Here is a 25,937-nt window from a genome sequence, read left to right on the forward strand (position 1 = left end):
GGGGGTCCTATGGGGGTCCTATGGGGAGGGGTCCTATGGGGAGGGGTCCTATGGGGGTCCTATGGGGAGGGGTCCTATGGGGGGGGGTCCTATGGGGAGGGGTCCTATGGGGGGGGGTCCTATGGCGGGTTCTATGGGGGGGGGTCCTATGCGGGTCCTATGGGGAGGGGTCCTATGGGGGGGGGTCCTATGGGGGGTTCTATGGGGAGGGGTCCTATGGGAAGGGTCCTATGGGGAGGGGTCCTATGGGGAGGGGTCCTATGGGGGGTTCTATGGGGGGGGGTCCTATGGGGAGGGGTCCTATGGGGGGTTCTATGTGGGGTCCTATGGGGAGGGGTCCTATGGGGGATTCTATTGGGGGTTCTATGGGGAGGGGTCCTATGGGAAGGGTCCTATGGAGGGGGGGGTTCTATGGGGCAGATGGGGTTTATGGGGGATCCTATGGGGCAGATGGGGTTTTTGGGGGGGTCCTGTGGGGCAGGGTTCTATGGGGGGAGTCCTATGGGGGGGGTCCTATGGGGCAGATTGGGTTTATGGGGGGTCCTGTGGGGGGGGTCCTATGGGGGTCCTATGGGGCAGATGGGGTTTATGGGGGTGTTCTGTGGGGGTGGGGGTCCTATGGGGGGGGTGTCTTATGGGGCAGATGGGGTTTATGGCGGGGGTCCTATGGGGGGAGTTCTATGGGGGGAGTCCTATGGGGCAGATGGGGTTTATGGGGGGGTCCTGTGGGGGGGGTCCTATGGGGTTTATGGGGGAATCCTATGGGGCAGATGGGGTTTATGGGGGGGGGTCCTATGGGGCAGAAGGGGTTTATGGGGGGCGGTCCTATAGGGTTTATGGGGGGGGGGGGTTCTATGGGGCTGTGGGACCCGCTACGGGACAGGGGGTGTTGCTATGGGGCTGGGGGTGTTTCGATGGGGCTGGGGGTGTTGCTATGGGGCTGGGGGTCACGCTATGGGGCTGGGGGTGTTGCTATGGGGCTGGGGGTCACGCTATGGGGCTGGGGGTGTTGCTATGGGGCTGGGGGTCACGCTATGGGGCTGGGGGTGTTGCTATGGGGCTGGGGGTCACGCTATGGGGCTGGGTGGGATCCTATGGGGCTGTGGGCCCTGCTATGGGGCTGGGGGTGTTCCTATGGGGCTGTGGGCCACACTATGGGGCTGGGGCCGTGCTATGGGGCTGGGGGTGTTTCTATGGGGCTGTGGGCCTCGCTATGGGGCTGGGGGTGTTTCTATGGGGCTGTGGGCCTCGCTATGGGGCTGGGGATGTTCCTATGGGGCTGTGGGCCTCGCTATGGGGCTGGGTGGGATCCTATGGGGCTGTGGGCCTCGCTATGGGGCTGGGGGTGTTTCTATGGGGCTGTGGGCCGCACTATCGGGCTGGGTGGGATCCTATGGGGCTGTGGGCCTTGCTATTGGGCTGGGGCCGTGCTATGGGGCTGGGGGTGTTTCTATGGGGCTGTGGGCCATGCTATGGGGCTGGTTGGGATCCTATGGGGCTGTGGGCCGCGCTATGGGGCTGGGTGGGATCCTATGGGGCTGTGGGCCTCGCTATGGGGCTGGGGGTGTTCCTATGGGGCTGGGGCCACGCTATGGGGCTGGTTGGGATCCTATGGGGCTGTGGGCCTCGCTATGGGGCTGGGTGGGATCCTATGGGGCTGTGGGCCGCGCTATGGGGCTGGGTGGGATCCTATGGGGCTGTGGGCCTTGCTATTGGGCTGGGGCCGTGCTATGGGGCTGGGGGTGTTTCTATGGGGCTGTGGGCCTCGCTATGGGGCTGGGGGTGTTTCTATGGGGCTGTGGGCCATGCTATGGGGCTGGTTGGGATCCTATGGGGCTGTGGGCCCCGCTATGGGGCTGGGTGGGATCCTATGGGGCTGTGGGCCGCGCTATGGGGCTGAGGCCGCGCTGTGGGGCAGGACATCCGCTGACGCCCCCCTCCCCAGGCCGCTCACTGGGTTGTGGCGCACAGCCCGGCCCTGGCCCGCTTCTACCTGAGCGCCCAGCGGGGCGCAGCGCGGCGCCTGGTGCTGCGCATGTGAGTCGGGGGGGCACAAAGTGGGGGTGACCCCAAACCCCCCGCTGACCCCAAACCCCCTGCTGACCCCAAACCCTCCTCGGTGACCCCCCAAGCCCCCCCCCAATTGACCCCAAATACCCCGGGTGACCCCTAAACCCTTCCGGTGTCCCCCAACCCCCCCCCCCAGCAACCCTTAAATCCCCCCTGGTGACCCCAAAATTCTTCTGGTGACCCCAAACTCCCCCCCCGTGACCCCAAACTCCCCCCCGTGACCCCAAATCCCCCCCAGTGCCCCCAAATTCCCTCCTTGGTGACCCCCCCCCGGTGACCCCAAACCCCCCCCCCGTGACCCCAAACTCCCCCCCGTGACCCCAAATCCCCCCCCAGTGCCCCCAGATTCCCTCCTCGGTGACCCCAATCCCCCCCCCAGTGACCCCAACCCCCCCCCCCGCTGACCCCAAATACCCCCCCGCTGACCCCCCAGCCCCCCCCAGTTGACCCCAAATACCCCGGGTGACCCCTAAACCCTTCCGGTGTCCCCCAACCCCCCCCCCCAGCAACCCTTAAATCCCTCCCAGTGACCCCCAACCGCCTCCCCCCCCCCCTCAGTGACCCGAAATCCCCCCCAGTGACCCCAAACGCCCCCCCCCCCCGGTGACCCCCAAATTCTTCTGGTGACCCCTAAATCCCCCCCAGTGACCCTTAAGCCCCCCCGTGACCCCAAATTCCCCCCCCATGACCCCAACCCCCCCCCAGTGACCCCAAACTCCCCCCCCATGACCCCAAATTCCCCCCTCGGTGACCCCAAAATTCTTTTGGTGACCCCTATATCCTCCCCAGTGACCCTTAAGCCCCCCTGTGACCCCAAACTCCCCCCCCGTGACCCCAAATTCCCCCCTTGGTGACCCCAACCCCTCCCCAGTGACCCCAAACCCCACCCCCAGTGACCCAAATCCCCCCCGTGACCCCAAATTCCCCCCCCGTGACCCCAAATACCCCCCCATGACCCCAAACCGCCCCCCCAGTGCCCCCAAATTCCCTCCTCAATGACCCCAAATCCCCCCCAGTGCCCCCCCCCGGTGACCCCAAATTCCCCCCCCGTGACCCCAAATACCCCCCCATGACCCCAAAACCCCCCCGTGACCCCAAATTCCCCCCTCGGTGACCCCAAACTCCCCCCCCCGGTGACCCCAAACTCCCCCCCCCGGTGACCCCAAAATTCTTCTGGTGACCCCAAATTCCCTCCTCGGTGACCCTCCCCCCCCCCCCGATGACCCCAAACCCCCCCCCCCGTGACCCCAAATCCCCCCCCACTGACCCCCAACCCCCCCCTGCCCCATAGGGACCCTACAATCAAGCGCTCCGTGTGTCAGCGCTGCTGCGCCCCGCTGCTGCCTGGGGGGAAGCAGAGGCTGCGTGGTGGGTGGGGGGGCAGCTGTGGGGCGGGGGGTGGTTATGGGGCAGCTATGGGGCGGGGGGTGGCTATGGGGCGGGGGAGGATGGCTATGGGGCGGGGGGTGGCTATGGGGCAGGGGAGGATGGCTATGGGGCGGGGGGTGGCTATGGGGCAGGGGAGAATGGCTATGGGGCGGGGGGTGGTTGTGGGGCAGGGAGGATGGCTATGGGGTGGAGGAGTGGCTATGGGGTGGAGGGTGGTTATGGGGTGGGGGAGATGAGTATGGGGTGAGGGGTCATTATGGGGTGGCTGTGGGGCAGCTATGGGGTGCCTATGGGGGTGGATGTGGAGCAGTTATGGGGCGCCTATGGGGTGGCTGTGGGGCAGAGCTATGGGGCAATTATAGCGCAGCTATGGGGCAGCTGTGGGGCAGCTATGGGGTATCTATGGGGCAGTTATGGGTGCCTATGGGGCAGCAGTGGGGCGGCTATGGGGCAGCAGTGGGGCGGCTGTGGGGCAGCTATGGGGCACCTATGGGGTGGCTGTGGGGAGCTATGGGGTATCTATGGGGCAGTTATGGGGTGCCTATGGGGCAGCTGTGGGGCGGTTATGGGACGGCTATGGGGTATCTATGGGGCAGCAGTGGGGCGGCAGCAGCTCGGAGAGCCGCGCTGAGCTGCGCACCCCATAGGAGGGAGCCGCCACCCCCGCGTGGTGCAGCGCTGCGGTTTCTGCGCTCGCCGCCGCCGCCTGCTCTGCCCGCCCCGGCCGCGATTGGCTCCCGGACACGGCGCGCCCTCCAATGACGGCGTCCGCGCGGCAATAAACTCGCTTTAATTGGTTCGGAGGCGACGCGTCGCGGCTTCCCGTTGGCCCGCTCGGCGACGAGGGGGCGGGGCTAACACTCGTCCTCCCCCAGTAGAGCGAAGGGATTGGCCGAGCGGCCGCCGGGGGGCGGGCTCTCGTCCGGCTCCTCCCCCTGGCTGTCCTCCGAGCCCGAAGGCGCGTCGCCGGGGGGGGGGCGAGGCGGGGGGGGGTCCGGGCCGCTCCGCAGCAGCGCCGCCAGCGCCGAAGTGTCGGCGTGCGACTCCCAGCGCTCTGCGGGGACACGGGGGCGGTGGGGGCGTGGGGGGGACAATGGGGGATAGGGGGACAGTGGGGGACAATGGGGGATAGCGGGACAGTGGGGGACAATGGGGGATAGGGGGGCAGTGGGGGACGATGGGAGATAGGGGGGCAGTGGGGGACAATGGGGGATAGCGGGACAGTGGGGGATGATGGGAGATAGGGGGGCAGTGGGGGACAATGGGGGATAGGGGGACAGTGGGGGACAATGGGGGATAGCGGGACAGTGGGGGACAATGGGGGATAGCGGGACAGTGGGGGACAATGGGGGATAGGGGGGCAGTGGGGGACGATGGGAGATAGGGGGGCAGTGGGGGACAATGGGGGATAGCGGGACAGTGGGGGATGATGGGAGATAGGGGGGCAGTGGGGCATTGGGGGACAGTGGGGGGAACAATAGGGCACAGGGGGACAGTGGGGGACGATGGGGGATAGGGGGACAAGGGGGGCAATGGGGGACAATGGGGGATAGGGAGACAATGGGGGATTGGGGAGCACTGGGGGATTGGGGGACAAGGGGGGATTGGGGGGCAGTGGGGGATTGGGGGACAGTGGGGGGAACAATAGGGCACAGGGGGACAGTGGGGGACAATGGGGGATAGAGGGACAGTGGGGGATGATGGGAGATAGGGGGACAAGGGGGGCAATGGGGGACAATGGGGGATTGGGGGACTGGAGGACAATGGGGGACGATGGGGCATTGGGGGACAATGGGGGGCAATGGGGCATTGGGGGACCGTGGGGGGCAATGGGGCATTAGGGGACAATGGGGGACAATGGGGAATAAGGGGACAATGGGGGACAGGTGACACGGGACAGGTCTGGGTAACACAGGAGGGGTCTGGGTGACACGGGAGAGTCCCAGGTGACACGGGAGGGTCCGAGGTGACACGGGACGGTCCCAGGTGACACGGGACGGGGTCTGGGTGACATGGGGCGGGTCCGGGTGACACGGGCGGGGTCTGGGTGACACAGGAGGGGCCCCAGGTGACACGGGCGGGTCCCAGGTCACACAGGATGGGTCCGGATGACACAGGAGGGGTGCGGGTGACGCGGGAGGGGTGCGGGTGACACGTGAAGGATCCGGGTGACACGGGAGGGGTCCCAGGTAACATGGGAGGGGTCAGGTGACACGGGACAGGTCCGGGTGACACGGGACGGGTCTGGTGACACAGGATGGGTCTGGGTGACACGGGATGGGTCCAGCTGACACGGGACGGGTCTGGGTGACATGGGATGGGTCCCAGATGACACGGGACGGGTCTGGTGACACAGGATGGATTGGGTGACACGGGAGGGGTCCGGGTGACACGGGAGGGGTCCCAGGTGACACAAGAGGGTCCCGGGTGACACGTGAAGGGTCCGGGTGACACGGGAGGGGTCCCAGGTAACACGGGACAGGTCAGGTGACACGTGAAGGGTCCGGGTGACACGGGATGGGTCTGGGTGACACGGGATGGGTCCAGCTGACACGGGACAGGTCTGGGTGACATGGGACGGGTCCCAGATGACACGGGACGGGTCTGGTGACACAGGATGGATCGGGTGACACAGGAGGGGTCTGGTGACACGGGAGGGGTCCGGGTGACGCGGGACGGGTCTGGGTGACACGGGAGGGGTCCGGGTGACATGGGACGGGTCTGGTGACACGGGACGGGTCTGGGTGACACGGGAGGGTCCCAGGTGACACGGGAGGGGTCTGGGTGACACGGGACAGGTCTGGTGACACGGGACGGGTCTGGGTGACACGGGAGGGATCTGGTGACCCAGGATGGATCGGGTGACACGGGACGGGTCTGGGTGACACGGGACGGGTCCGGGTGACGCGGGAAGGGTCCGGGTGACACGGGAGGGGTCCGGGTGACACGGGAGGGGTCTGGTGACACGGGACGGGTCCGGGTGACGCGGGATGGGTCCGGGTGACACAGGAGGGGTCCGGGTGACATGGGACGGGTCTGGTGACACGGGACGGGTCTGGGTGACACGGGAGGGTCCCAGGTGACACGGGAGGGGTCTGGGTGACACGGGAGGGGTCTGGTGACACGGGACGGGTCCAGCTGACACGGGACGGGTCTGGGTGACACGGGAGGGATCTGGTGACCCAGGATGGATCGGGTGACACGGGACGGGTCTGGGTGACACGGGAGGGGTCTGGGTGACACGGGAGGGGTCTGGTGACACGGGACGGGTCCAGCTGACACGGGACGGGTCTGGGTGACACGGGAGGGATCTGGTGACCCAGGATGGATCGGGTGACACGGGACGGGTCTGGGTGACACGGGAGGGGTCTGGGTGACACGGGAGGGGTCTGGTGACACGGGACGGGTCCAGCTGACACGGGACGGGTCCAGCTGACACGGGACGGGTCTGGGTGACACGGGAGGGATCTGGTGACCCAGGATGGATCGGGTGACACGGGACGGGTCTGGGTGACACGGGAGGGGTCTGGGTGACACGGGAGGGGTCCGGGTGACGTAGGAAGGGTCCGGGTGACGCAGGAGGGGTCCCAGGTGACACAAGAGGGGTCCGGGTGACGCGGGAGGAGCGAGTGCACTCACTGGCGTGGGCGCCGTATCCCGGCGGGCGCAGGCAGAGCAGCAGCCTCCCGTCGGCCGCCATGCGCAGGATGCTGTTGGCCGCCCGGTACACGTCGTGCCGCGCCGCCTTGGCCGTGCGGTAACCGCGCTTCTCCGCCCACGCTGCCGCAAAGGGAGGAGGGGAAGGGCGAAGCCGGGCCCCGGATGGGGAGATTTCAGCCCTACATCCAACGGGGGACGCGGGAAGGGGTCCGGGGACAACGGGGAGGAGGTGGGGTGATGCAGGAGGGGGGCTGGGTGACACAGGAGGGGACCGGGTGACATAGAAGGGGACCAGGGTGACGACAGGAAGGGTCTGGGGGACACAGGAAGGGGTCGGGGGGACACAGGAAGGGGTCTGGGTGACACAGGAAGGGGTCGGGGTGACACAGGAGGGATTCAGGTGACACAGGAAGGGGTCTGGGGGAAACAGGAAGGGGTCAGGGTGACACAGGGGGGGACCAGGTGACATAGAAGGGGACCAGGGTGACGACAGGAAGGGTCTGGGGACACAGGAAGGGGTCGGGGGGACACAGGAAGGGACCAGGTGACAACAGGAAGGGGTCCAGGGGACACAGGAAGGGGTCAGGGTGACACATGAAGGAGTCAGGGTGACACATGAAGGGGTCTGGGTGACACAGGGGGGGACCAGGTGACACAGGAAGGGGTCAGAGAGACACGGGAGAGATCCAGGTGACACAGGAAGGAGTCAGGACGATACAGGAGGAACTGGGTGACACAGCAGGGGTCCAGGTGACACAGGAAGGGGTCAGGGTGGCATGGGACTAGGTGACAAAGCTGGGGACTGGGTGACACGAGAAGGGGTTTGGGTGACACAGGAGGGATCCAGGTAACACAAGGAGTCCAGGTGACATGGAAGAGGACCGGGTGACAGAACAAGGGATTGGGTGACCCAGGAGGGGCCCGGGTGACAGAGGAGGAACTGAGTGACACGAGAAGGGCTCAGGGTGACACAGGAAGGAGTCAGGGTGACACAGGAGGAAGGGGTCTGGATGACACAAGAAGGGATCTGGGTGACACAGAAAGGAGTCAGGGTGACAAAGGAAGGGTCCAGATGACACAGAAGGCACCCAGGTGACACGGGAGGACTCTGGGTGACACAGGAGGGACTGGGTGACACGAGAAGGGGTCTGCATTCACCTTCGCAGATGTCCCACGCCGTCCAACCTGCCGGGGTGCTGGGGGGCCGCAGGCCCAGCAGGGTGGGCAGGGGAAGGCGGGTGGCCAGGAAACCCACGGCTGAGTACGGTTCCTGAAGCTGGGAAATGGGGTACACCCCTGCCAGGATCTGCGGGGGAGGGAAAGGAAGCGATTAACGCCGTGTTAATTAAAATCTGGGGGGGGTTGTGGGGTTGTAGGACCACCTGGAGCTTGCGGGGGGTGCGGGAGGGGAAGACGAGGCAAGGGGTGACAGGGAGGTGATGGGGTGGCAGGAGGGTGACAAGGGGCGACAGGAGGAGACAAAGGGTGGCAGGGGGTGACGTGGGGTGACAGGAGGTGACAGGAAGGGACAGGGATGCCACGTTAATTAAAACTGGGGAGGTGGGGGGTGGGGTTGTGGGACCACCTGGAGCTCGCAGGGGGTGAAGGAGGGGAAGACGAGGCCGGGGCAGTCGCAGAGGTGGACGGTGGGGGTGAGGAAGAGGAGGTGACAGGGAGTGACAAGGGGTGACAAGGGATGACAGGGAGGTGATGGGGTGGCAGGAGGGTGACAAGGGATGACAGGGAGGTGATGGGGTGGCAGGAGGGTGACAAGGGATGACAGGGAGGTGATGGGGTGGCAGGAGGGTGACAAGGGGTGACAGGAAGAGACAAAGGGTGGCAGGGGGTGATGGGGGGGTGACGGGAGGTAACAGGAGGTGACAGGGAGGGACAAGAGGGTGACATGGAGGCACAGGGACGCCGCATTAATTAAAACTGGGGGGGGGTTGTGGGACCACCTGGAGCTCACGGGGGGCGCGGGAGGGGAAGACGAGGCCGGGGCAGTCGCAGAGGCGGACGGTGGGGGTGAGGAAGTGGGTCTGGAAGTAGCGGGTGCGGCCGGGGGTCCGTGAGACGCTGACGGCGCTGCGGCCCAACACTGCGTTCAGCACCGATGACTTCCCTGCATTGGGCAGCCCTAAGAAGAGGGGGGGAGGGGAGGAAGAGAGGAAACAATAAGCCTCGCCCCCCAGCCCCCCCACCCCTTCAAAGCCCCCCCCTCCAGCTTTAGCCCCCCGCCCCCACTTCAGGCCTACCCCCTATCAGCCCCGCCCCAAGTCTCCTCCTTAGCCCCACCCCCCACACCTCCGACCCCTTCATTAAGGCCCTCCTCTCATTACACCCCCTTCATTAAGGCCCTCCTCTCATTACACCCCCTTCATTAAGGCCCTCCTCTCATTACACCCACCCACAGCAAAGCCACTCTCCTTCCTTCAGCCCCATCTCTCCCACCATGTCCACCAATAAGCTCTGCCCATCCCGCGTCGCCCCGCCCCTCAGCAGTTTGCCCCGCCCACCTGCTTTAGCCCCGCCCAGCCTACACCCATGAAACCACCTTAGCCCATGAAACCACGCCCCTCATGCTTAGCCCCGCCCACCACAAAACCACACCCCTCCCATCCTATCCACCAATAACCACCACCCAAATGCTTTAGCCCCGCCCCTTCACTGAAAAGGAATCAAAGGAATCCTGGTTTTAGCCCCGCCCCTCCTCTGGATAACCTTTCTTTAGCCCCGCCCACTCCCAATAAGCCCCGCCCTCTATTGTTATTCCATACCACCTGATAAGCCGCGCCCCGTCTTTAGCCCCGCCCACTCCAATAAGCCCCGCCCCGATTCTAATCCAAACGCCTAAGAGCCCCGCCCCGTCTTTAGCCCTGCCCACCCCCCAACAAGCCCCGCCCATTCTCTGAAGAACACGCCTATAGCCCCACCCACACCAATAAGCCCCGCCCCCAATTTGCTAGCCCACACATGGTAAGCCCCGCCCCTGTTTTTAGCCCCGCCCTCTTCTGACGATGCATCGTCCTTAGCCACGCCCACTCCCAATAAGCCCCGCCCATCCAGCAAGCCTCGCTCCTCCTTTAAAGAGGGATCCCATCTTTAGACCCGCCCACTCCCGGTAAGCCCCGCCCCTCGGCTCTAGCCCCTCCCACCGGGCGCTAAGCCCCGCCCTCACCGACGCATCCCAGGGTCAGCACCCCGTGGCGGTATCGCTCCCATTGGGGGGGGGCCCCCCCCGCGCCGTACTCCTCCTCCTCCTCCTCCTCGCCCCCCCCCGGCTCCTCCTCTTCCTCTTCCTGCTGCTCTTCCTCTTCCTCCTCTTCCTCTTCCTCCTCCTCCTCCGGTGCCGCCTCTGCCCGCTCCAGCCGGGCTCGCCAGCTGCTCAGGTCCACTGCGGCACCGCATGGGTGAGGGGGGGGGGGGACGACAGGAGACCCCCCCCCCCCATAAGCCCCAAAAGAAAGAGGAACCCCCCTCCCATATCTGAAAGGGAGAAGTGCCCCATAGGAGAAAATGGGGACCCCCTCAGAACCCCCAGGAGAAAGGGCGGACCCCCCCCCCAGAAGCCCCAAAAGAAAGAGGAGAACCCCCCCGCCCCCCCATAGGAAAAAGAAAGGACCCCCTGTAGGACCCCCAAAAGAAAGAGGCCCCCCCCCATAAGAGAAAGTGGAAACCCCCTCCCCTAGGAGAAAAAGTGGACCCCCCCCACAGAAGCCCCAAATAAAGAGGAGACCCCTCCCCCATAGAAAAAAGAAAGGACCCCCTGCAGGACCCCCAAAAGAAAGAGGGACATCGCCCCCAAAAGGAGAAAGTGGGGGGACCCCCCCATAACCCCAAAAGAAAAATGGGACCCCCCCACATAGGAGAAAGTGGGGACCCCTCCCAGGACCCCAAAATGAGGATCCCCCCTACAGAAGAATTTGGGGGGACCCCCCTCCCCAGTACGCCCAAAAGAAAGATGGGACCCCCCCCATAGGAAAAAGAAAGGACCCCCTACAGAAACCCCAAAAGAAAGAGAAGACTCCCCCCCCATAGGAAAAAGTGGGGACCACCCCCCCCCGGACCCCTAAAAGAAAAAAAAAGAGAAGATCTTCCCATAGGAAAAAGGGGGGATCCGCCCCCCCAACAAAGAGGGGACTCTCCCCCCCCCCCATAAAAAAAAGAAAAGAGGGAACCCCCAAAAGAAGGAAGAGAGCTCCTATAGGAGAAAAAGGGGACACACCCCCCCCATAGGAAAAAGAGGGGACCCCTAAAAGAAAGAGGAGACCCCAAAAGAAAGAGGGGACCCCCCAGGGGCCCCCCATGAGAACGAGAACACTCTCATAGAAAAAAAAGAAGACACCCCCCCCCCCCAACACGGAGCAGACCCTCCACGATCCCCCCCCACCGCCACCCCCCTGACCCCCAAGTGGGTGTGAGGAGGGTTCTGCCCACCCTATTTGGGGTGTTGTGGGGGAGGGGTGCCCCCCCCCACATTTCGGGGTGCTGGGGGGCCGTTGGGGTCTCACCTTCCCCCCCCACGATGCTCTCACACGCCTCCAGCAGCTGCCGCGGCCCCACAGCGCGCGCCCAGCCGCCCCCACGGCGCCGCCGCGGCCCTACGGGGGGGCAGCAATGTGAGGGGGGCGGGGGGGGGACAGGGGGACGTAGGGGGGACAAGGGGGGGACATGGGGGACATCGGGGGTCGCAGGGGAACGGGGAGAGACAAGGGAGGATGGAGGGAGTGGGGGACATGGGGGACATCGGGGGACACAGGGGGACACGGGGAGGGGGGTCACGGGGAGGGGGGGACACTGGGGGACAAGGGAGGACAGGGGGAGTGGGGGACATGGGGGACAGAGGGGGGGGACGGCGGGGACAGAGGGGTGGGGGACATCGGGGGGAACGGGGGGGGATAGGGGGACAAGGGGGGACAGGGGGAGTGGGGGACATTGGTTGACATAGCGGAATGGGGAGGGGCAGGGGGGGAAAGGGGGAGTGGGGGACATGGGGGACACTGGGGGACATGGGGAGGGGGGTCACAGGGAGTGGGGGACACTGGGGGACAGGGGGGAGTGGGGGACAGGGGGGACACCGGGGGGACAGGGGGAGGGGGGTCACAGGGAGTGAGGGACACTGGGGGACGGGGGGGGGACAGGGGGGAGTGGGGGACATAGGGGGGGACATGGGGGACACCGGGGGGGGACAAGGGAGGATGGGGGGAGTGGGGGACATGGGGGACATTGGGGGACACAGGGGGACACAGGGAGGGGGGTCACAGGGAGTGGGGGACACTGCGGGACACCCGGGGTCGCAGGGGGACAGAGAGGGATGGGGGGGGACGGGGGGAGTGGGTGACACAGGGGGACACAGGGAGACAACGGGGACGGGGGGGACAGAGGGGGTGAGTGACACTGGGGGACATCAGGGGATGGGGGGGGACAGAGGGAATGAATGACAGCAGGGGACACAGGGGAATAGGGGGGGTGATGGGGGTGTGACAGGAGAGTGGCAAAAAGGGGCAAGGAGGTGACAGGGAGGTGACAGGAGGTGACACGGAGGTGATGGAGGGATGATGGGGGTAGTGGGGAGTGGCAGCAGGTTGACGAGGGGTGACAGGAGGTGACAAGGGGTGACAAGGGATGATGACAAGGAGATGATAGGGAGGTAACAAGGGGATGATGGGGGAAGCGGGGAGTGGCAGGGTGACAAGGGGGGTGACAAGGGGGGTGACAAGGGGGGTGACAAGGGGGGTGACAAGGGGGGTGACAAGGGGGAAGCAGGGGGTGGCAGCAGGTTGACAAGGGGTGATGAGGGGTGACAGGAGGTGACAAGGGGTGACAGGGGATGACAGGGGATGACAGGGAGGTGACATGGGAAGTGACAGGAGGTGATGGAGGGATGATGAGGGTAGTGGGGAGCGGCAGCAGGTTGATGAGGGGTGACAGGAGGTGACAAGGGGTGACAGGGAGGTGACAGGGAGGTGACACAGAGGTGATGGAGAGATGATGGGGGAAGCAGGGGGTGTCAGCAGGTTGACAAGGGATGATGAGGGGTGACAGGAGGTGACAAGGGGTGACAGGGGATGACAAGGTGATAGGGAGGTGATGGAGGGATGATGGGGGAAGCAGGGGGTGGCAGCAGGTTGACAAGGTGTGACAGGAGGTGACATGGGGTGACAGGGGATGACAGGGAGGTGATGGAGGGATGACGGGGGTAGCGGGGAGTGGCAGCAGGTTGACGAGGGGTGACAGGAAGGTGACAGGAGGTGACATGGGGTGACAGGGGATGACAGGGAGGTGATGGAGGGATGACGGGGGTAGCGGGGAGTGGCAGCAGGTTGACGAGGGGTGACAGGGAGGTGATGGAGGGACGATGGGGGAAGCGGGGAGTGGCAGCGGGGTGGCAGCAGGTTGACGAGGGGTGACGGGGGGGGTGACAGGAGGTGACAGGGAGGTGACAGGGAGGTGACAGTTCCTTACCACGCGCGGCAGCAGAGCTGAAGGGCACGACGCGCACCCCGGGGACGCGCTCCCGCAGGAAGTGGCTCCAGGCCGTGGCCACGGGGGGGTCGCAGAGATCCACCTTGTTGAGGATGAGGATGAGCCCCTTGCCCAGCTGCTGCGTCACGTGGGCGGCGAGGGCGGGGGGCACGTTCAGAGCCTGTCGTTTTTGAGGGGGGGCACACAGAGAGGGGGGGTTGGCGTGGTGCTGTCTCATGGTTGTTGTCGTCCTCCCCCCCCCCCGCCCCCCCAGCTCACCGGGTGCCGCGCGTCGGTGATGAGCAGCAGCACATCTGACATCTCCAGCACGCGCCACAGCTGCCGCCATGTCTGGGGGGGCAGGGGGGGGGTGGGGGGCACAGAATTCATCCCCCTGACCCCCCCCCCGCAGCGTCACCCAAACCCCCACATCTCCTCCCCAAATCCCCACATCCCCCCTAACCCTAACGCCTCCCCCATGACCTTATCACCCGTTCCTCTTGTCTCCCCATCTCTATGCCACCCCAAATTCCCCCCCCCACGCCCCCCATGTCTCCACGTCACCCCAAATTCCCTCCACCCCACGCCCACCATTGCCCCCCCCACATCTCTATGGCCCCCCACACATCCCCTCCCCCCATGTTCCTCTGTCCCCCCGTGACCCCAAATCCCCCCCCCACATCCTTCATTGCCCGTCTCGATGTCTACCCACATCCCCCTCATAACCTTAGACCCCCTCCCCACATTTTTAAGCCCCCCCACATCCCTTCCCCACCTTCCCTACTCCCCCCACGTCCCCTCCCCACATCCCTTAATCCCCCTCCAGCCCCCTCCCCACATCCCTTAACCCCCCCACACCCCTATGTCCCCTCCAGCCCCCTCCCCACATCCCTTAACCCCCCCATGCCCCCTCCCCACATCCCTTAACCCCTCCACGCCCCCTCCCCACATCCCCCCAGCCTCCTCCCCACACCCCTATGACCCCTCATGACCCCCAAGTCCCCTCTCAGCCCCCTAGACCCCCTCCCCCAAGTCCCCATGTCCCCCCCATTCCCCCCCACCTCCAGGTTATGCTCAAAAGGCATCAGCTGCCATTGCTGCCCCCCTCCCCACATCCCTTAACCTCCCCACGCCCCCTCCCCACATCCCTATGACCCCCCATGACCCCCAAATCCCCTCCCAGCCCCGTAGACCCTCCCCCACAAGTCCCACGTCCCCCCTATTGCCCCCCCCCCACCTCCAGGTTGTGCTCGAAGGGCGCCAGGTCCCCGTTGCTGCCCCCCTCCCCACGCAGCCCCCTCAGGAAGGCGCTGAACGCCGCCTCCTCGCGCGCCCGCAGCTCCTCCCGGCTCATGGCGAAGCTCCAGGGCGGCCGCCGAGGGAAATCCATGTCTGGGGGGGGGAAATGCTGATTCCAGCAGCACCGGGACCCCCCCGGGTACCCTATGGGGTCTGGGGGAACCCTACGGGGTTTGGGAGGACTCTATGGGGGTCCTATGGGGTTTGGGGGAACCCTAGGGGGTCTGAATGGCTCTGGAAGGACTCTACGGGGGTCCTATGGGGCCTGGGGGAGCCCTATGGGGTCTGGGGGAACCCTAGGGGGTCTGAATGGCTCTGGGAGGACTCTATGGGGGTGCTATGGGACCTGGGGGAGTCCTACGTGATCTGATGTGGCTCTGGGAGGACTCTATGGGGGTCCTATGGGACCTGGGGGGGCCCTATGGGGTCTGGGAGGACCCGAGGGGGTCCAATGTGGCTCTGGGAGGACTCTATGGGGGTCCTATGGGCTCTGGGAGGACTCTATGGGGGTTCTATGGGGTTTGGGGGAACCCTATGGGGTCTGGGAGGATCCTAGGGGGTTTTATGTGGCTCTGGGAGGATTCTATGGGGGTTCTATGGGGTTTGGGGGAACCCGAGGGGGTCTGGGAGGACCCGAGGGGGGCTGATGTGGCTCTGGGAGGACCCTATGGGGGTCGTATGGGGTTTGGGGGAACCCTATGGGGTTTGGGAGGATCCGAGGGGGTCTGATGTGGCTCTAGGAGGACTCTAAGAGGGTCCTATGGGGCCTGGGGGAGCCCTATGGGCTCTGGGAGGACCCAAGGGGGTCTGATGTGGCTCTGGGAGGACCCTATGGGGGTTGTATGGGGTTTGGGGGAGCCCTATGGGCTCTGGGAGGATCCTAGGGGGTTTTATGTGGCTCTGGGAGGACTCTATGGGGGTTCTATGGGGCTTGGGGGAACCCGAGGGGGTCTGGGAGGACCCGAGGGGGGCTGATGTGGCTCTGGGAGGACCCTATGGGGGTCGTATGGCGTTTGGGGGAACCCTATGGGGTTTGGGAGGACCCGAGGGGGTCTGATGTGGCTCTAGGAGGACTCTAAGAGGGTCCTATGGGGCCTGGGGGAGCCCTATGGGCTCTGGGAGGATCCTAGGGGGTTTTATGTGGCTCTGGGAGGATTCTATGGGGGTTCTATGGGGCTTGGGGGAACCCGAGGGGGTCTGGGAGGACCCGAGGGGGGCTGATGTGGCTCTGGGAGGACCCTATGGGGGTTGTATGGGGTTTGGGGGAACCCTATGGGGTCTGGGAGGATCCGAGGGGGTCTGATGTGGCTCTGGGAGGACTCTATGGGGGTCCTATGGGACCTGGGGGAACCGTATGGGGTCTGGGAGGACCTGAGGGGGTCTGATGTGGCTCTGGGAGAACTCTATAGGGGTGCTATGGGGTGTGGGAGGACCTGAGGGGGTCTGATGTGGCTCTGGGAGGACTCTATGGGGGTACTATGGTGTTTGGGGGAACCCTATGGGGTCTGGGAGAACCCTAGGGGGTCTGATGTGGCTCGGGGAGGACCCTATGGGGTTCCTATGCATCCCTATGGGCTCTATGAGGACCTCTGCAGGCCCTATAGGACTCTGGGAGGACCCTATTGGGCTCTGGACAAATCTTATGGGTCTCAGTGGGGCTCTAGGAGGACCCCGTATGGTTCTTATGCGTCCCTATGGGCACTACGAGGATCTTTGGAGGCCCTATGGGGCTATCAGAGAATATCTGGGTACCACACGGGGCTCTAGGAGGACTTCTAAGGCCCTGGGAGGACCTTTGAGGGCCCTACGGGCTCTAGGAGAATACTATGGGTTGCAATGGGGCTCTGGGACAACCTTTGGGGGCCCTAAGGGGCCATGGGAGGACCTCTGGGTGCTCTACGGGGCTCTGGGAGGACCTCTGGGTGCCCTACAGGGCTTTGGGAGGACCTCTGGGTGCCCTGTGGGGCTCTGGGAGGACCTCTGGGTGTCTATAGGACTCTGGGAGGACCTCTGGGTGCCCTACGGGGGCCCTGGGAGGACCTCTGGGTGCCCTGTGGGGCTCTGGGAGGACCTCTGGGTGTCTATAGGACTCTGGGAGGACCTCTGGGTGCCCTGTGGGGGCCCTGGGAGGACCTCTGGGTGCCCTGTGGGGGCCCTGGGAGGACCTCTGGGTGCCCTACGGGGCTCTGGGAGGACCTCTGGGTGCCCTACGGGGGCCCTGGGAGGACCTCTGGGTGCCCTGTGGGGCTCTGGGAGGACCTCTGGGTGTCTATAGGACTCTGGGAGGACCTCTGGGTGCCCTGTGGGGGCCCTGGGAGGACCTCTGGGTGCCCTGTGGGGGCCCTGGGAGGACCTCTGGGTGCCCTACGGGGGCCCTGGGAGGACCTCTGGGTGCCCTACGGGGCTCTGGGAGGACCTCTGGGTGCCCTACGGGGGCCCTGGGAGGACCTCTGGGTGCCCTGTGGGGCTCTGGGAGGACCTCTGGGTGTCTATAGGACTCTGGGAGGACCTCTGGGTGCCCTGTGGGGGCCCTGGGAGGACCTCTGGGTGCCCTGTGGGGGCCCTGGGAGGACCTCTGGGTGCCCTGTGGGGGCCCTGGGAGGACCTCTGGGTGCCCTACGGGGCTCTGGGAGGACCTCTGGGTGCCCTACGGGGGCCCTGGGAGGACCTCTGGGTGCCCTACGGGGCTCTGGGAGGACCTCTGGGTGCCCCATAGGTCTCACCATCCCCATAGATGCTGTCGGGGTTCAGCTCCAGCGCGGTGCTGGGCAGCGGCTGCAGCAGCTCCTCCTGTGCCCGGCGTCTGCTGCGCGCCAGCGCCTCGGAGCGCGGCCCCCCCAGCTGCAGCCGGAACCTGGGGGAGGCACAGCACTGAGACCCCCATAACCACCCTATAACGACCCCATAACCACCCCATAGTAACCACCCCATAGCCCCCCCAGCTGCAGCCGGAACCTGGGGGGGGGCACAGCACTGAGACCCCCATAGCCACCCTATAACGACCCCATAACCACCCCATAGTAACCACCCCATAGCCCCCCCAGCTGCAGCCGGAACCTGGGGGGGGCACAGCATGAGACCCCCATAATCACCCTACAACCACCCCATAGCCCCCCAGCTGCAGCCGGAACCTGGGGGGGCACAGCACTGAGACCCCCATAACCACTCCATAACCATCCTATAACCATCCTATAACCACCCCATAATCCCCCAGCTGCAGCCGGAACCTGGGGGGGACACAGCACTGACACCCCCATAATCACCCTATAACCATCCTATAACCATCCTATAACCACCCCATAACCCCCCAGCTGCAGCCGGAACCTGGGGGGGGGGGGGCACAGCACTGAGACCCCCGTAATCACCCTATAACCACCCCATAACCACCCCATAGTCCCCCAGATGCAGCCAGAACCTGGGGGAGTAAGGGGGGGCACAGCATTGAGACACCCATAACCACCCCCTAACCCCTCAATTCCCCCCACAGCCCCCTCAGAACCCCCCTATTCCTACCACAGCCCTCCATAACCCCCCATTATTCCCTCAAAGCCCCCCCATAACCCCAATAATCCCCTTAGAACCCCCCTATTCTCACCACAGCCCCCCAGAACCCCTCAATCTCCCCCCAGCAACCTCTATTCCCACCACAGCCCACAGTATTCCCTCAAAGCCCCCCCCAAATCCCCCTATTCCCACCACAGCCCCCCCATAAACCCTCAATGTCCCCCCACAGCCCCTCAGAACCCCTCTATTCCCACCACAGACCCCCATAATCCCCCAATATTCCCTCGCAGCACCCAGTATTCCCTCAAAACACCCCCAAATAATCCTCTCAGAACCCCAATATTCCCCCCACAGCCCCCCATAACCCTTCAATTTCCCTCCATAACACCTAATATTTCCCTCATAGCCCCATAAACCCCCCCAACCTCCTCCCCCAAACCCCCCTTTTCCTACCATAGCCCCCCCATAACCCCTCAATTCCTCCCCACACCTCTAAGAACCCCTCTATTCCCACCACAGCCCCCCCATAACCCCCCAATATTCCCTCAAAGCCCCCCAAACCCCCCTATTCCCACCACAGCCCCCCCAAACCGCCCAATATTCCCTCAAAGCCCCCAATAATCTCCTCAGAACCCCCCTATTCCCACCACAGCCCCCCAAACCCCCCAATATTCCCTCAAAGCCCCCCCAAACCCCCCTATTCCCACCACAGCCCCCCAAACCCCCCAATATTCCCTCAAAGCCCCCCCAAACCCCCCTATTCCCACCACAGCCCCCCAAACCCCCCAATATTCCCTCAAAGCCCCCCCAAACCCCCCTATTCCCACCACAGCCCCCCCAAACCGCCCAATATTCCCTCAAAGTCCCCCGAAGCCCCCAATAATCTCCTCAGAACCCCCCTATTCCCACCACAGCCCCCCAAACCCCCCAATATTCCCTCAAAGTCCCCCCCCAAAGCCCCCTATTCCCACCACAGCCTCCCATAACCCCCCCAATATTCCCTCAAAGCCCCCCCCAAACCCCCTCAGAACCCTCCTATTCCCACCACAGCCCCCCAAACCCCCCAATATTCCCTCAAAGCCCCCCCCAAAAGCCCTCTATTCCCACCAGTCCCCCATAAACCCCCAATATTCCCTCAAAGCCCCCCCAAATCCCCCTATTCCCACCACAGCCCCCCCATAAACCCTCAATGTCCCCCCTCAGCCCCTCAGAACCCCTCTATTCCCACCACAACCCTCCATAAGCCCCCAATATTCCCTCAAAGTCCCCCCCCAAAGCCCCCTATTCCCACCACAGCCCCCCAAACCCCCCAATATTCCCTCAAAGCCCCCCCAAACCCCCTCAGAACCCCCCTATTCCCACCACAGCCCCCCAAACCCCCCAATATTCCCTCAAAGCCCCCCCCAAAGCCCCCCATTCCCACCACAGCCCCCCATAACCCTTCCATTCCCCCCCACCTGCCGGGATCGCGGCGCTTCGCCGTTTCTCCCCCTTCGCCCGAACTCCGGGCCGCATCGCCGCTCCTCTCGGCGCTGACGCTGCGGCTCCGCGGGGTCGGATCCGGTCCCGGGGAGGCATCTGCGGGGGGGGGGGGAAAGAAGAAAAAAAAAAACAACGGGAGAAAATAGAAGCGGAGCGTTCCGGGATGGGGCTCCGGGTGGGGGAAGGGCGGCCCCGCTGCCGCTCACCGCCCCGTTTTCGCTGCCGGCGGTCGCGGAGCTGCAGCCGCTTCTGCTTGGCGCTGAACGGCCGCTTGCGGGGCATGACGGGAGGGAGGGGCGGGGCCTCGGCGGGCCAATGGGAAGGGAGAGCGGGAGGCACGTGATGCGACGGGCCAATGGGAGGGTGGGAAGGGTGGAGGGGTGGAAGCCAATAGGAGAAGAAAGCACAACAAGGGGGGCGGGACGAGGTGGGAAGAACCAATAGGAGAGAAGATCACCTCAGAGCGGAGGGCGGGATGAACTTGAAGGAGCCAATGGAAGGGGAGATCACCTCAGAGGGGGGCGGGGCCGTGGTGAGAAAACCAATAGAAGGAGAGATCACAGCAGGAGGGCGGAGCGTGATGGGAAGAGCCAATAGGGAGAGAGATCATAGCAGAGAGGGCAAATGGGGTCACAGCGTGGCTGCAGTGAGGCTGTGTCACCGCCAGGGGGCGCTGTGAATGGAGGTCAATGTATCATATGAGTGCAATATTGCTGTGTCACCACCAGGGGGCGCTGTGAGCGGACTCCAATGTATTTCTATGGGCGCAGTGCGGCTTTGTCACCTGCAGGGGGCGCTGTGCGCGGAAGTCAATGCATCTCTATGGGGTCGCTGAATCTCTATGGGGTCAATGTGCGTCTGCAGTGTCGCCGCGTCGCCAGCAGGGGGCGCTGTGAATGGAGGTCAGTGCATCTCTATGGGTGCAGTGCGGCTGTGTCACCGCCAGGGGGCGCTGATCGTGGAAGTCAATGCATTTCTATGGGGTCAGTGAATCCCTATGGGGTCACTGTATCTCTATGGGATCATTGAGTTTCTATGGGGTCACTGAATCCCTATGGGGTCACCGAATCCCTATGGGGTCACCGTGCCTCTATGGGATCGTTGTGTTTCTATGGGGTCACTGAGTCCCTATGGGGTCACTGCATCTCTATAGGATCTCTGTATCTCTATGGGGTCACCGTATCCCTATGGGGTCACTGCATCTCTATAGGATCTCTGTATCTCTATGGGGTCCCCGTATCTCTATGGGATCGTTGCGTTTCTATGGGGTCACTGAGTCCCTATGGGGTCACTGTATCTCTATGGGGTCACCGTATCCCTATGAGGTCACTGAATCTCTATGGGGTCATTGTGTTTCTATGGGGTCACTGAATCCCTATGGGGTCACCGTATCTCTATAGGATCTCTGTATCTCTATGGGGTCACTGAATCCCTATGGGGTCTCTGCATCTCTGTAGGATCTCTGTATCTCTATGGGGTCACCGTGTCTCTATGGGATCGTTGTGTTTCTATGGGGTCACCGTATCTCTATGGGGTCACCGTGTCTCTATGGGATCGTTGTGTTTCTATGGGGTCACCGTATCCCTATGGGGTCACCGTATCTCTATAGGATCTCTGTATCCCTATGGGGTCACTGTATCCCTATGGGGTCACTGAATCTCTATAGGATCTCTGTATCTCTATGGGGTCACCGTGTCTCTATGGGATCGTTGTGTTTCTATGGGGTCACGGTATCTCTATGGGGTCACTGAATCCCTATGGGGTCACTGAATCCCTATGGGGTCGCCATATCTCTATGGGGTCACTGAATCTCTACGGGTCACTGTATCTCTATGGGATCATTGCGTTTCTATAGGGTCACGGTTTCTCTATAGGGTCAGTGAATCCCTATGGGGTCACCGTATCTCTATGGGGTCACTGAATCTCTATGGGATCATTGCGTTCCTATGGGGTCATTGCGTTTCTATGGGGTCACTGAATCCCTATGGGGTCACCGAATCCCTATGGAGTCATGGTATCTCTATGGGGTCCCCGTGTCTCTATGGGGTCACTGAATCCCTATGGGGTCACCGTGTCTTTATGGGGTCACCGTGTCTCTATGGGATCGTTGCGTTTCTATGGGGTCACTGCATCTCTATAGGATCTCTGTATCTCTATGGGGTCACCGTATCCCTATGGGGTCACTGTAACTCTATGGGATCTCTGTATCCCTATGGGGTCACCGTATCCCTATGGGGTCCCTGTATCTCTATGGGGTCCCCGTATCTCTATGGGATCGTTGCGTTTCTATGGGGTCACTGAGTCCCTATGGGGTCACTGTATCTCTATGGGGTCACCGTATCTCTATGGGGTCACCGTGTCTCTATGGGATCGTTGTGTTTCTATGGGGTCATTGCGTTTCTATGGGGTCACCGAATCCCTATGGGGTCGCTGTAACTCTATAGGATCTCTGTATCTCTATGGGGTCACCGAATCCCTATGGGGTCACTGTAACTCTATAGGATCTCTGTATCTCTATGGGGTCACTGAGTCCCTATGGGGTCACTGTATCTCTATGGGGTCACCGTATCCCTATGGGGTCACTGCATCTCTATGGGATCGTTGCGTTTCTGTGGGGTCACCGAATCCCTGTGGGGTCACTGAATCTCTATGGGATCATTGTGTTTCTATGGGATCATTGTGTTTCTATGGGGTCATTGTGTCTCTATGGGATCACGGAATCCCTATGGGGTCACTGTAACTCTATAGGATCTCTGTATCTCTATGGGGTCACCGAATCCCTATGGGGTCACTGTACCTCTATAGGATCTCTGTATCTCTATGGGGTCACCGTATCCCTATGGGGTCACTGTACCTCTATAGGATCTCTGTATCTCTATGGGGTCACTGTAACCCTATAGGATCTCTGTATCTCTATGGGATCTCTATATCCCTATGGGGTCACTGTACCTCTATAGGATCTCTGTATCTCTATGGGGTCACCGTATCCCTATGGGGTCACTGTACCTCTATAGGATCTCTGTATCCCTATGGGGTCACCGTGTCTCTATGGGATCGTTGTGTTTCTATGGGGTCATTGCGTTTCTATGGGGTCACCGTATCCCTATGGGGTCGCTGTACCTCTATAGGATCTCTGTATCTCTATGGGGTCACCGAATCCCTATGGGGCCACTGTAACTCTATAGGATCTCTGTATCTCTATGGGGTCACCGAATCCCTATGGGGTCACTGTAACTCTATAGGATCTCTGTATCTCTATGGGGTCACCGAATCCCTATGGGGTCACTGCATCTCTATAGGATCTCTGTATCTCTATGGGGTCACCGTATCCCTATGGGGTCGCTGTACCTCTATAGGATCTCTGTATCTCTATGGGGTCACCGAATCCCTATGGGGTCACTGTAACCCTATAGGATCTCTGTATCTCTATGGGGTCACCGTATCCCTATGGGGTCGCCGTACCTCTATGGGACCGTTGTGTTTCTGTGGGGTGACGGCGCGGCTGCAATGACGCCGTGTGGCCACACGGTGGCGCTGTGTCTATAGGGCCGTTGTGTCGCTGTGGGGCGGCGACGTTTCTGTAGGGTCGCGGTGTTGACAATGGGCGGAGCCGCGGTTCTATGGGGCCGCTGTGTTTTTCTATGGGGCCGCTGTGTTTCTATGGGGTCGCTGTGTCCGTACGGGGCCGCGGCGTTCCTATGGGGCCGCGGCGTTGTTTTTATAGGGTCGCGGTGTTGTTGACAGAGGGCGGCGCTGTGTTTATATGGGGCCGCCGCCGCAGCCGCCGCTTTTGGGCTGAAAAGCGCCGATTTTGGAGCACTGAGCGGCTCTGTGGGGCGGGGGGGGGGGGGGGGATGCAGATCTATGGGGTGGGGGTGGATCTGTGGGGCAGGGATGGGGGCAGATCTATGGGGCAGACCTATGGGGCAGGGATGGATCTATGGGGCAGAGATGGATCTATGGGGCAGGAATGGGGGCAGATCTATGGGGTGGGGGTGGATCTGTGGGGCAGGGATGGGGGCAGATCTATGGGGCGGGGATGGGGGCAGATCTATGGGGCAGACCTATGGGGCAGGGATGGATCTATGGGGCGGAGATGGATCTATGGGGCAGGGATGGATCTATGGGGCGGGGATGGATCTATGGGGCAGGAATGGGGGCAGATCTATGGGGCAGATCTATGGGGTGGGGATGGAGCTATAGGGCAGGAATAGGGGCAGGTCTATGGGGTGGGGATGGAGCTATGGGGCAGGAATAGGGGCAAATCTATGGGGCAGAGGTGGATCTATGGGGCAGGGATGAATCTATGGGGCAGGAATGGATCTATGGGGCAGGAATAGGGACAGATCTATGGGGCAGGGATGGATCTATGGGGCAGGAATAGGGGCAAATCTATGGGGCAGGGATGGATCTATGGGGCAGGAATGGGGGCAGATCTATGGGGCGGGGATGGATCTATGGGGCAGGAATAGGGGCAAATCTATGGGGAAGAGATGGATCTATGGGGCAGGAATGGGGACAGATCTATGGGGCAGGGATGGATCTATGGGGCAGGAATGGGGGCAGATCTATGGGGCAGAGGTGGATCTATGGGGCAGGGATGAATATGGGGCAGGGATGGGGACATATCTATGGGGCGGAGATGGATCTATGGGGCAGGAATAGGGGCAGATCTATGGGGCGGGGATGGATCTATGGGGCAGGAATGAGAGCAGATCTATGGGGCAGGGATGGATCTATGGGGCAGGGATGAATCTATGGGGCGGGGATGGGGACATATCTATGGGGCGGGGATGGAGCTATGGGGCAGGAATGAGAGCAGATCTATGGGGCGGGGATGGATCTATGAGGCAGGAAACGGGGCAGATCTATGGGGTGGGGGTGGATCTGTGGGGCAGGGATGGGGGCAGATCTATGGGGCGGGGATGGATCTATGGGGCAGGAATGGGGACATATCTATGGGGCAGAGATGGATCTATGGGGCAGGAATGAATCTATGGGGCAGGGATGGGGACATATCTATGGGGCAGAGGTGGATCTGTGGGGCAGGAAAGGGGGCAGATCTATGGGGCAGAGATGGATCTATAGGTCAGGAATAGGGGCAAATCTATGGGGCAGGGATGGATCTATGGGGCAGGAATGGGGACAGATCTATGGGGCAGGGATGGATCTATGGGGCAGGAATAAGGGCAAATCTATGGGGCGGGGATGGATCTATGGGGCAGGAATGGGGGCAGATCTATGGGGCGGGGATGGATCTGTGGGGCAGGAAAGGGGGCAGATCTATGGGGCAGGGATGGATCTATGGGGCAGGAATGGGGACAGATCTATGGGGCAGGGATGGATCTATGGGGCAGGAATGGGGGCAGATCTATGGGGAAGAGATGGATCTATGGGGCAGAGATGGGGACAGATCTATGGGGCGGGGATGGATCTATGGGGCAGGGATGGGGACATATCTATGGGGCAGAGGTGGATCTATGGGGCAGGAATGAGAGCAGATCTATGGGGCAGAGATGGATCTATAGGTCAGGAATAGGGGCAAATCTATGGGGCAGGGATGGATCCATGGGGCAGGAATGGGGACAGATCTATGGGGCAGGGATGGATCTATGGGGCAGGAATAGGGGCAAATCTATGGGGTGGGGATGGATCTATGGGGCAGGAATGGGGGCAGATCTATGGGGCAGGGATGGATCTATGGGGCACGAATAGGGGCAGATCTATGGGGCGGGGATGGATCTATGGGGCGGATCTATGGGGCAGGGGCGGATCTATGGGGCGGATCTATGGGGCAGGGGCGGATCTGTGGGGCGGGGCTGTGGGGCCGGCAGTGGGGCGGGCGGTCGCGGGGCCGCATTTGGGCCGAAGGAGGCGGAGGAGAGGGACGCGCTGTCGCGATATCGCGACATCGGAGGCGCCGTCGCGACAGCGGCGCGGGGATCTCCGGACGGCGGCGGCGGATATCGCGACAGAGGCGGCGATGTCGCGACAGAGCGGCGGAACGGAGGCGGCACTGCGCGCCGTCCTCGTGTTGCTGGGCGCCGCTCTGAGCGCTGCAGGTGGGG

General features: G+C 62.9%; 3 protein-coding genes across 5 annotated transcripts in view; 2 read left to right on the forward strand and 1 right to left on the reverse strand.

The window, feature by feature from the left end:
- RPP21 (ribonuclease P subunit p21) overlaps positions 1–4,262 on the forward strand; it is a 4,450-nt gene extending 188 nt beyond the window's left edge. The window contains exons 2-4 of the mRNA XM_090129207.1: positions 1,946–2,037; positions 3,362–3,438; positions 4,107–4,262. Coding sequence (XP_089985333.1) covers positions 1,946–2,037; positions 3,362–3,438; positions 4,107–4,252 — 315 coding nt within the window. The 3' untranslated portion in view covers positions 4,253–4,262. The remainder of the gene's footprint in view (positions 1–1,945; positions 2,038–3,361; positions 3,439–4,106) is intronic.
- Positions 4,233–20,377, reverse strand: GNL1 (G protein nucleolar 1). 3 transcript variants are annotated; one of them, XM_090129076.1, is made up of 12 exons: positions 20,076–20,353; positions 19,845–19,965; positions 17,607–17,737; positions 14,822–14,976; positions 13,864–13,935; positions 13,585–13,765; positions 11,631–11,720; positions 10,298–10,513; positions 9,078–9,256; positions 8,278–8,425; positions 7,099–7,239; positions 4,233–4,513 (listed from the first exon to the last, which is right to left on the reverse strand). In XM_090129076.1, exons 1-12 carry the CDS (start codon positions 20,149–20,151, stop codon positions 4,314–4,316), a joined length of 1,710 nt encoding a protein of 569 aa, XP_089985202.1. In that variant the 5' UTR covers positions 20,152–20,353; the 3' UTR covers positions 4,233–4,313. The 3 variants fall into 3 exon arrangements, with proteins under 3 accessions (XP_089985202.1, XP_089985201.1, XP_089985200.1); XM_090129075.1 differs by lacking the exon at positions 4,233–4,513 and adding an exon at positions 5,450–6,063 and having other exon boundaries at positions 20,076–20,365; XM_090129074.1 differs by lacking the exon at positions 4,233–4,513 and having other exon boundaries at positions 5,450–7,239; positions 20,076–20,377.
- A 5,347-nt stretch (positions 20,378–25,724) lies between these two features.
- Positions 25,725–25,937, forward strand: part of COL11A2 (collagen type XI alpha 2 chain) — a 108,492-nt gene continuing 108,279 nt past the window's right edge. The window contains exon 1 of the mRNA XM_090129218.1: positions 25,725–25,931. Within this exon, the coding sequence (XP_089985344.1) occupies positions 25,853–25,931 (79 nt within the window). The 5' untranslated portion in view covers positions 25,725–25,852. The remainder of the gene's footprint in view (positions 25,932–25,937) is intronic.

The sequence above is a fragment of the Phasianus colchicus genome, chromosome 35 (assembly GCF_987193195.1).
Source record: "Phasianus colchicus chromosome 35, bPhaCol1.hap1.1, whole genome shotgun sequence".
Lineage (NCBI taxonomy): Eukaryota > Metazoa > Chordata > Aves > Galliformes > Phasianidae > Phasianus > Phasianus colchicus.

Bases quoted from the DNA above. Each gene is read 5' to 3' on its own strand.
- GNL1 (XM_090129074.1), bottom strand. From the start codon at position 20,151: ATGCCCCGCAAGCGGCCGTTCAGCGCCAAGCAGAAGCGGCTGCAGCTC. The intron at 19,966-20,075 runs GTGAGCGGCAGC...CCCCCCCCGCAG, and splicing joins CCGGCAGCGAAAACGGGGCG to ATGCCTCCCCGGGACCGGAT. The intron at 14,977-17,606 runs GTGAGACCTATG...TCCCCCCCCCAG, and splicing joins CGACAGCATCTATGGGGATG to ACATGGATTTCCCTCGGCGG.